Source organism: Megalops cyprinoides, chromosome 3 (genome assembly GCF_013368585.1).
Source record: "Megalops cyprinoides isolate fMegCyp1 chromosome 3, fMegCyp1.pri, whole genome shotgun sequence".
NCBI lineage: Eukaryota > Metazoa > Chordata > Actinopteri > Elopiformes > Megalopidae > Megalops > Megalops cyprinoides.
The window spans coordinates 14,699,381-14,710,203 of record NC_050585.1 but is presented as its reverse complement, the minus strand read 5'-3'; the positions used below and the strand labels follow the sequence as shown (position 1 = coordinate 14,710,203).

The window sequence follows — 10,823 nt, the reverse complement described above, 5'->3', positions numbered from 1 at the left end:
TCACAAGATCTGCAGTGTGTGTGTGTGCGCTGTCGGTGTGTTTTTAAATTGTCGGGAAGGTGGAATTGCGATTTTATACAAAGTTGAAGAATGTCTTCTGGTAAGGCTGACCATTAATGAAGAATCGTTTCTTTAATAACCTATGCTTATATTAAGTTTCCTAACAAATTCCTCGCGAAATCCGCAGTATTGCTGCACTATGTCTGTCCGATCAGTCAAAAGCGCACAAACGAGAGGGAATTCTTAGCTAAGCCTCTCTCAGGAGTGCTGGTCTCCCCCAGCTAACGTTAACTAGCTAGTTAGCTAACTTAAACTGTCACTTTGTGTTAGTATTATCTGATTACTCGTAAATATATTTGACTGCTCCACTTTCGGTTATCGCAATAATGACGCATTTTCGAACTGCTAACTGAAGTTGAAAGTCCGCCATTTTTGTTGAACAGCGTGGTTTTCTTGACGCTGAGGCCTGTACGTTACCAGTGATTTCATTCAATAGCATAACTGGTTTGCATAGCGAGGTGGTTCGTTTACCTCCCTGCTGTCTGTTGCCTACCCGTTATACTCATCTGTAATGTACGTTTAGCGTTGATTGCGTACTAATTTGCTGTTCAGGTAATTAAAATAAATGCTTATGTCTCTTGTGCGGGATTAAGCCAGATACCACCCTAACGTTATATGACTTCCAAGCTAGCTAGCTAGCGAATTTCCCCAGTTCAGTGTATTTGTTCTGAAAGAACCTACCTTTGGTATCCGACTGGGTAACTAACCGTATTTTTCATTTGTATTGTTAGATTCTGGTTACGGTCAGCCAGGTGCACAGCAACAAAGGTAAGTTGTCCGTGTTTCATCGGCTGAAGTGCCTTTGTGATGAAATGCGCAGCGTGTTGGTAGCAAACCGCGTTGCCTAGTCAGACAAAATGGGTCGCTAGCAGGCTTATAGTTGGAGGAACTTGAACTTTGCAGGTTATTCATGGTTAGCTAAAGTCGGTTCTGCGTAACATCTCAAGGTGAGTTACAGGCAGCTAGTTGATTTCTTGATTCTGTCCTTTTAACAGAACAGTCACAGGGATGCAAGGCGATTTGCTTCTTGACAGATCGCTTGAAAAGTTTCAGATGTTAAACCCGTGCGATCCCACGTTTGTTCGTTCTAACGCCAATAGCTGTGCCGTTAGCTAAACCGTTGTTTTATTTCTATTTCAAAAGTTGAATTTTTTACGGAATCCTTTCTCTCTTCAGTTATGCATCATATGGCGCCCCTCCTAGCCAAGGCTACCAGCAGAGTGCACAGGTAAGTCATTTTCTTTTGCTACACATAAATGAAATGCAGTTGGAGTTTTCTTCTGTGGGATGGGGTGGGGGGAGGGGATGGCAGTCTTAGAATGTGTAAATCAGCAGAGGTTATGAGATAGTGATAGTGTTTATGAGTTGTGTAAAATGTTGTTTGTAAATGCTCTGAAAATGCACACTTGTCTGTTACAGAGCTATGGTCAGGGGAATGATGGGTCTTCGTACGGTGGACAGAGCTATGGCTCTGGGTACGGACAGCAAGGTACACGTGACACTGAGCCACTTCCTCTGTTGCATTTCCTTTGCTTGCACCTTCATTGAATGCGTTCTTTTTGTGCCTCTCCTCAGCAGAGAGCTACGGACAGACTGCACAAAGCTACTCCTCTGGCGGGTACAGTCACCAGCCTCAGCAGGGGTATGATAACTTTGGGCAGCAGAGCACAGATACCTCAGGAGGGTAAGACCACAGCCTCTGCCCCTACATAACTCATGTTTTATGTTTAGCTGAATTAAGTTTGTGTGGAGAATGCGTGTGCGGCTGAATGGTAAAAAAAAATTAGAGAAGGGGATACACAACCCTACTCTGGCAGTGCTGAATACAATTCTGGTTTTGGTTCTGTCTGAACAGTCAATTGGATAATTTCATAAGATATACTAAATTAATGCAGGTGTTGCAGTGTTGTTGTTTAAATTATTGTTTAAACAGTTGTTAAAAATTGAGTACCTTGACCATGTGGTCAGCTGCATTAATTTACTTAGATGATTAAATAAGTGGCGCAGTAAAGTGGTGATACAACAACCATAAATGTCTCCAGCACTCCAGGACCAGAAGCTGCGAATTACAGGTATAGCCAGTTTGTTCCTTGATCTAATATCTGTGAAGGGTGGCCATAAAGCCTGTGTATGAGTGAAATGTGAAGGGAAGCTTCATAGCAATATAATTGAAATGAAAGATTGTGGGATGATCCGTTCTTCTCAATGCCTGTTTAATATCAATTAAAGGTATGGCGGCAAGTCATCTTATGGACAGCAGTCTGGATATGGAGACCAAGGATCCTATGGACAATCTCAAGGGGGTTATGGAAGGAGGAATGAAGGTAAAGAGTGTCAGCATTTTAAAATTCGAGAGATTTAAGACTTTGCCTGTCCTTTTTGGGTATGAGAGTAGATATTTTTCTCCTCAAACAGGATAGAAATCATTACAATGTACATTATTACAATATTTGATTGACTTGACCAGCACCAAAGAAACAGACTGTTGTTTTGCTTTATACTGACAATTAAATCCCTGAATTAATATGTATAATTATTTTAAAATTGCACTAGACAATTGTAAAGCAGACAATGTACCTAATCTGAAATGCCAAGAATTCTTAATGTTTTGGCCATTAGTTACTGGTCAGGTGATATGACCCACATCCATCACACCCTTGACTCAGCTAGGCCTGATCACACCCAAACAGCAGACTTGGTTGTAGTGTCTGTAACAGGAAAAACAAGGTGAGAAGTCTAAACAGAAAATTGCCACAAAACGTCAGGTTCCAGTGTCTCAGTGAATCCTGAATGTTTTGTGATTCAAGAGATTTGTCGTGGCTGTACACAATCCCTCGATATACAACCACAGCGCAATAAGACAGCTCATAGTAATGCCACGAAAGACATAACACATACCTTTGACTGTCCCACTGGCATGTTTGAAGCCTAAACCAGATACCAGGCAGATTTAAACCTTACTGCACATTTGTGGCTCAACTTGCTGTGCAGTCACCACTTTAACCTCTGCTAGAGGTACATGTAATGAGCAGTATGCCTTTAAAAACTGATGCCTGTTAAGACTCAGGAGGGGTCGTGCATCTGATTTGTAATATTCTAGTTCTAGCCTTTAAGCCTATTTGATTGGCTGTCGGCAGACTAAAAAGCTGCAAGCCCCTTCTAACTGTTAATCCCCACTAATAGAGCCAGCAGGACACTTGCCATATCAAAACAAGCTAGGTGTTCTGGAGTCAAATTAACTTGATTTAATGCTCCAGATTGCATCACTTCAGCAAGGTGGTTGACGTTTGTTCTGACTTGTGGTGAAAGGCAGCGTAACCGGTTTTTTGTTTCTCTATGGTAAAAGTGCTACTTTGGAACCTGTTCAGAAGAATGTCTGGACAACCAACCAAAAAATATTGATCTGCAGAAATGTGTAGAGGATTGAGTATTATGAAATATTATGAAATGAAGGGAGCTATAGCACATTGGTTTTTGTAAAGCTCATTTAATTAACCAAGCTAATTGAATAAGGTCACTAAACCTTATTATCCTCTGACAATCTGATTAAATGAGTTTTGCAGAGACCACAGTGTGCAGCGGTTTATCCACTTCAGTGTGATACCTGTTGACTGGCAGCTGCTGCTAATGGAGATGTCCTTTCCCAGGTGACAATGGTCAGGGGATGAGGAGGTATGGGGGAGATGACGGGGGCCGGTCTGATGGCTATGGCTACGGCTACAGAGGCAGAGGGCGTGGAGGATACGACCGGGATGGAAGAGGAGGGGGTATGGGGTAAGTCTCAGCGCGCCGAAACCCAGCAGGTACTATTCTCAGCCACACCTCTTTGTACTGAAGAGGCTCACCCTTTCTCTTGTACTCCAGAAGGCAACCTGAAGTCCTTTACACACAGCGCATGTGATTTATGTATTAATCTAAAGAAATGTAAAATTACCTGACATACACAAGCAACCAAGCGTTTAGAAACCAACCCGTCTCATCCATTTATGTGGTTAATGGTGGACAACATGGGCTCTGTTCTCAGCTAGTAGCCATACTGGTTTATCATGTTAGGCTTGATGCAAAGAGAGGAAAGGAAGTCATTAGCTCTCTGTTAGCGATTGACAGTCAGCACCACTTAAAGCCCACTTTATACCCCTTTTCCACTGACAGAACCATGCCAGGTCCTGCCAGAACCTGTCCTGACTGGATGCCAAGGCTTCTGCTTGGTGTTTTGTTGCTTTGCAGAGACTAATGGGTGCCATCATATGCATTTAGATGAGAGACATATGCAGTTTAAAACACCTAAGCAGGAGGGAAAAAACGGTTGAGTCCTGAAGCTGTGTTGTCTAAAATGTTCACTAGCAGGGGACGATGGAGAGTTTTTTTCATCTGTATTGACAGACTGAAGAATTGGCATTGGATAAGAACATATGTTGCAGATGGATATGGACACCTTTTGAATACTAAATAGCTGGCAACACTTCAGAATTGATGAGGTGCTAAATGCACATTTCCTCCTTGCTGAGAGCTTTGGCATTGGCTGTTGCATCAGCTAACCCCTCTGCAGGGCTGCCTATAACCTGTCTGGTAACAGCCTGGTTATGCGGCCAGTGTTGGTTGAGAACCTGGGCTGCAGAGCCAAGTGACGGCATGACAGTGGAAAAAGGGTATTGCAGTATTGTGATCTGATTAAATCATTCTGGCCGTCAGCAGTGCTAACACACTTTGCTTGTACAGGGGGCTTTTTAGTGCAAGTTGCTATGTGTGACTCATTGCTCATGAATCCGGAAACAAGAGCATAAGTATAAGCCACAACTTAACATTTCAGACATCTGATATTCCAAATGGTAGTTACTCGCTCTGTGCATTGTCCGGTATCCAAGGACCTCACGCAACTTGTATACATCAAAGTTCACTGGGAAATTGCCTGTCGAATGGGCAGTTCATCAGTATGTTTATGCATCACGGAAAATGTCCATCCGATTGTCCATAGTTTCCTGGAGAAACCTGTGTCCATCTCCTTGGTATCCCTTAACTGTCCACCCACAATGTACGCAGCAGGGATGGCGCTTGATCAGTACCATCTAAGAATGGAATTTAGAATGCATGCATTCGATGAGTAAAAATGCGTAATTGCAGTCTTGGTCAAGGTCTCTGAAATTCAACCTGGGAATCTTGGCTTGCACCAGCTCCGTGGGAATTGGTACTTGAGTTACCGTGGCCACCGCTGACTCAGGGTTTCAAATGTGCTTGGCTGGCACTTCCAACAGCCTCTGAGTGTTTATGATGGTATGTATATATGCAATATAATGTGAAACAAAAAACTAAACTTTGATTTACGTTTTTTGAAAGATTTAATTTTGTGCTCCCTGTCGTTGGTATTGTCAGACCCCCTTTCCCTCCTGATAAGGGGGAATGCATTTTGGTGGAGCTTATGCTGGGGGGGATGTTTGGTGGGGTTTTGCTCTCTTTTTTTTGCTGTGAGGTGATGTGGCAGTTTAGGGTTTAGGAACAGCAAATATAAATGGACTTTCACGTTCTGCTAATTCAGGTGGAAAGGGGAGTGGGACAGGCTTCTGTACTGTTGGCCTCCATTGGCTACTTGGTTTCAAAACCTTGTTTACATCATTTATCAGCCCTAAAATATGCCGTTTATGCATCTTTACTGGTTTACAATGATTGGCATCTTCTGCTACTGTAAAACAAATGTTTGCCAGCATTTTTCCATAATTTTGCATAATGCTTCACTTTTAAGTAGAAAAAAAGTATTCGTTTTGTAAAGTATTATATTAGTATTATAAAATGGTAAAATTTCATACTGCAATCTAAAAAAACAAAACTACTTGCAAAAAAGGCAAATTTGGGCTAATTTTATATTGCTGCGAACATTTAGTTTTTAAAGTGTCTAAATATATCTGCACTAAGAATTTATGGTCTTGTGGCTGCCTTCTGCAAATGCAAGTGTTAGTAAACATTTAAGTGAAACCTGCCCCTAATTTAAGGCTATTCCTTTGATTTAGCCACTAATCAGCTTTGGCAACTGTCAAGGGTGCCATTGCCTAGTGAGAACTTTTTGCCTCACTGCACAGTACAGCCTAAAGCAGAGTAATCTTCTAAAAATTGGGGTGTTTATTTTCCTTTTAAAACCTTGGGCTGATGTCCATGTATGACATTGCAAGGCATTGAAGTGGTGTGCCGGAGATATCCTTTTCTAGACTTGACACTACCTGGGAATTTGACTGTTCCGAAGTTGTTGCTTTTTTGGGAAATCTAGTTTTGTGTTACTGTCTTGACGTGGAATTCAATGTTTTACTTGTGTTAACTTGGTCTGCATTTTATGCTACAGGTATCAATGAATGAGATAAAACTTGGACCTCTACTTTTGAAGCTCATATTGAAGCTTTCAAAATGGAAGAATCAGTTTCAATAATCCTGTCTTGAGCACTGCAACAATTGCAATTTTTTTTCAGAGTGACTTCAAGCTAGTTTACCAGTTTAGATTTTGGGCGAACGCTCAAGTTTCCATTTTGTTACAGACAATTTAATTGAGATCTGTTAAGTATTTTACTCATAACCTCCAATAGCTGCAAGATTAATTGAAGCAACAGTCCATGACCAGCGAAGATGTCACCTGCCTAATCTCTGTTTGCGTGAAATGTTCTCCCAAGGATAAAGGGCATCTCATCTTTGCAATAAATAGTGGCAAAAGCTGCTTACTGGTCAGGGCAGAAATAGAGCGTTGGGCTCGCAGTGACAAAGGAAGGCCATCATTTCTTCAATTTTTCCTCTGCAGAGGTGGTGACCGTGGTGGCTTCAAAAATTACGGTGGTAAGTGACAACAAGCATCAGAACTGTTTCAGTGGAAAGTCTGATAGCAAAAAGAGAAGCTTAAAAAAAGAAAGCCACTATGTTCTTGTGTCCCAACCAAAAAGAACTCCGCGTATTTATATGGTTTTGCCCTAGGAGTTTTTTTTTCTTTGAGCTATTAATATCGGAGTTTGCTTCCTAATGGCACTGTTGCATGATGAGCAAAGCGGACAACGGTGAATTTTACTCCAAAAAAAAAAAAAAAAAAAAAGAGGATGGAGCTATGCCTGTGGCGAAGAAGGAACATGCTATACTGGAGAGTACTTGGTGGTTTTTAACTAGACTTCCCCAGATATTGTGCTGGCTTTGCAAAGTTTTTCTCTTACAAATGGTGCAGTTGTATGAAAACACTGGTGCACAGAAGTCTTAAAATGCCTTTTGTAATAAAAGAAAAGGAGGTAGCAAGAACTATAGGCAAACGATGAAACCTGCTGTTGCTGGTGTGTTTTGTCTTCAGTTGCGTTGCCGTTGCTTATCATCGTTGTCTTTCCTGTTTGCTGTCTTTCAGGCCCGAGAGATGATGGGCCAAGACATGACTCAGGTAAAGCGCACATTTTGGAAAGTGAACAGCTGGCTGATTTTTATCTGGTTTGGGTATGACTTTGCTCAGAGCTGTTACTTGGCAGTATGGCCTATCTGAGTTGGCTCCACTGTTGTATGGGTCGTGGGATCATTGGTGAATAGTCTAGAGTTGATCTCACGGGGCATTGTGTCTGCAGGCGGGGATCAGGACAACTCCGACAACAACACCATCTTCGTCCAAGGACTCGGAGAAGACGTCTCCACTCGCGAAGTTGCAGACTACTTCAAACAGATTGGCATCATCAAGGCAAGTGCCCCTGTGGTTATTCTGAGGAAGCTGTCACTTTTCAGCTTTTGCTTTCACAATCACATTTGTCTCCATTTCCTCCCCTCTCCACAACAGCTGAACAAGAAAACAGGGCTTCCCATGATTAATTTATACACTGACAAAGCCACTGGGAGACTGAAAGGAGAAGCCACCGTGTCATTTGACGACCCTCCTTCTGCCAAGGCTGCAATTGATTGGTTTGATGGTAAGGGTCCTTCACAGAATGAATGTCCATCTTTCGGCCCCCACCATGCCACACGTCCAACACGTCTGCATTTTCTGGTGTTGCCTGCAGGGAAGGAGTTCAACGGGCGACCCATCAAGGTGTCATTCGCAACTCGAAGGGCAGAGTTCATGCAGAGAGGGGGCAGAGGACGCGGAGGTGAGTTAACCTGGGTTACCCTGTGTTCAGATTTGTGCTCCTCTACGTATAAGTCAAGATTGACTAGTTAAAATGAATGGAGGTTGCATACAAGCGAAGAAGCATGTCAGTTTTGCCAATTACTTTGCCTTCTTGTAGCTGTGTTGTTACTGTGCCCCTTCCCTTGATGTCTGCTTGTGTGGCTCTGTATGTGCGTTTGAGTGTGTGAGTTGCACTGCCTCTTGACTGGTTGTGATCTAATGCTGTTCGCCCCCCCAGGGTTCAGAGGTCGTGGAGGTTTTGGTGGCGGCCCTTCTTTTGATGTGAAGGGAGGCGATTGGCCCTGTCCTAACAGGTCAGTACTGGCATGCTGGTAGTCCTGACAACAAGCTCTTTGGTACAAAAAGACAGTATATAAGCCTCTGTTGTTTCTCAAGGTGTATGCCAGCTGTTCTGAATAAACAGTAATGTGCTGATAAATTGATTTCATAATGTGAATGACTGCAAAAACTTCTTTTTACTGAGATTTACGACAGTGGTGCTGGTTTCTGAACTAGTCTGGTCCTCATGCCAGAATGAACTGCTGATGGGAAAACTGCCCTGTGTCTTTTCAGTTCTTGTGGCAATATGAACTTTGCAAGAAGGACAGAGTGCAACAAGTGTGGCACACCCAAACCTGGCGATGGGTTTGGAGGTATGTGACTGCACTCACACTCCATGTGTTAAATGCTAGTCTAGAGATGAGTTTTTACTGAGATTCACTGCAGTGTTATTGAATTGAGATGCTCACATTCCTGCAGATCGTGGTGGACGAGGTGGGTATGGAGGTGACAGAGGCGGATTCAGGGGCCGAGGTGGATTCCGTGGCGGCGATCGTGGCGGGTACGGAGGGGACCGCGGTGGATACGGAGGGGACCGCGGTGGATATGGAGGTGACCGCGGTGGTTATGGAGGCGACCGCGGCGGCTTCGGCGGCGAGCGTGGAGGCTATGGAGGCTTCAAGATGGGTGGAAGGTAAGCAAATGAGACCTGTCAAACATGTGTGAAGATCCCATTGCAGCAGAACCAGGTGTAACAGAACTTGCATGCTTGTCATCCTGTGTAGTCACACAGTTTGACCACAAGGGGGCAATGTATTTATTGTGAAAGGCCGTCGTGTAAAGTCCCAGTCAGCCCGTTTATAGCTGGTGCAGACTGGTGTTTGGGAATCATTTGCCAGAACCAGTTTCTCTACACATGCATGAAAGGGAAGCCCTGGGGCGTTCTCAGATTATCAGTAGTTCCCCTATAGCTGTCACTCAGGTCGGTGCTGCACATGAGTAGTGGTTGAGGTGAGCCCCCGCCTTCACTGTAAAGCAATTTGAGAACCTTGAAAGCCGCTATATAAATTGTGCCAATTAGTCCGGTTAAATGACCTGATACTTGGGAAGAGTCAAGCTGAAAACAAGCCGCAGGGAAGTTCAGGGGATGTAGCAAGCGCATGCATGCACCACAGTGGGCAAAGCAAAGCTGTTTCGTACATTCTCCCTTACCTGACCATTCACCTGATGTCTGACTTTATAACTGACCATCTAATTTCTCTTCACAGAGGCGATCACAGAGAAGAGAGGCGAGACAGGCCATATTGAGGATTCCAACAATACTCATTCCAGTCTGGGGTTTAGAGGGCGGGGCTAGATCTGCGTTCCCATTCACGTACCTTTCATTGTCAGAGCGTCCGTGTACTGCTCCCAACTTGTCTGATGGTGGAAAAATGTGCAGCTACTGTGAAGGAACTTCTGGGTTGGGTGGGGGGTTTGGGGTGGACAGTGTTGACAAGATGTCATGCATTTTTTTTCCTTTACTTTTTTTGTTAGGTTTGTTTTTTTCCCATTTCTGTAGTTCGAACAGGTTGAAATATGGAGCGTTAACGTAGACTTGTAAAATACTGCATTGCCAAATTGCATTTTGTAAAATGAATAAAGTGTGTTTTACTTCAAATCGTTTTAAACCGATAAGTATTCTGTTTTATATTTTTCTGATCATTCCATTGTCTGAAGCTTCTGCTGAAAATTCCTTTTTGTCGTTATTGTAAATGAGTCAAGGCTGATCTTAAATGCTTGCATTCTCTCTCAGCCCATCTTTTTATGTAATAACCATTCCTTATCTATAAACTCTTACAACTCTTACAGCTCTTTTGGTTGCATAACCCAAAGCTTCAGTATCAACCATGGTGTAAAATAAAGAATTTTATAATTTGGCAGTCATACTTTGTTTTGTACCTTCTATTGGATCGCAAACTACTGCTAGGATATTGGTGGTAAACAAAATTGTTGCTAGATTGTTTTGAAGAGTACTTGCTGAAAGCAGTCCCCTTGAGCCCTGTTGAGTTTTATATGTGTACAGATGCAACCACTTTAGAAAAATCCCAGACCAGTTAAAGGCCAACTTGGGCTTTTGCCACTTTGTATTGCTGTACAGTAAGTGTCAGTTATAAAAGGTCATGCTCTCCATTGGCCAACAATGTAGAGGTCTTTCCCCAAAGCGCTGAACCCTGAGCCATGTGCCTTTTTCTCCAGTATTTTTGGAAAGAGAATTAAGGTTGGGTAAGATGATCCTGAATCAAACGCGGAGTGACAAATCAGCGCTGCCAATCTAGCATGTCAATATACGACCGAGCTTCCCCGCTGAATACCCGACAGTGGCGTAACTTTAGCCGTTATG

At 43.1% G+C, this 10,823-nt stretch overlaps 1 protein-coding gene across 2 annotated transcripts; it reads left to right on the top strand.

Moving 5' to 3' along the window:
* Window positions 1-10,077, top strand: LOC118775352 (TATA-binding protein-associated factor 2N-like). Of its 2 annotated transcripts, none has more exons than XM_036525234.1 (16): window positions 1-100; window positions 792-828; window positions 1,237-1,288; window positions 1,480-1,549; window positions 1,639-1,744; window positions 2,290-2,384; window positions 3,708-3,834; window positions 6,836-6,870; window positions 7,418-7,450; window positions 7,629-7,738; window positions 7,835-7,964; window positions 8,055-8,141; window positions 8,400-8,475; window positions 8,735-8,814; window positions 8,921-9,134; window positions 9,709-10,077. In XM_036525234.1, the coding sequence occupies exons 1-16, from the start codon at window positions 91-93 to the stop codon at window positions 9,746-9,748; spliced, it is 1,302 nt and encodes a 433-aa protein (XP_036381127.1). In that variant the 5' UTR covers window positions 1-90; the 3' UTR covers window positions 9,749-10,077. The 2 variants fall into 2 exon arrangements, with proteins under 2 accessions (XP_036381127.1, XP_036381126.1); XM_036525233.1 differs by having other exon boundaries at window positions 1,636-1,744.
* The last annotated feature ends 746 nt before the right edge of the window (window positions 10,078-10,823 follow it).

What these genes read in the sequence shown, in the direction of transcription:
- LOC118775352 (XM_036525233.1), top strand. An exon ending in TTATGGAAGGAGGAATGAAG is followed by an intron (nt 2,385 to 3,707) that starts GTAAAGAGTGTC and finishes GTCCTTTCCCAG; the next exon opens with GTGACAATGGTCAGGGGATG. An exon ending in AACAGATTGGCATCATCAAG is followed by an intron (nt 7,739 to 7,834) that starts GCAAGTGCCCCT and finishes TCTCCACAACAG; the next exon opens with CTGAACAAGAAAACAGGGCT.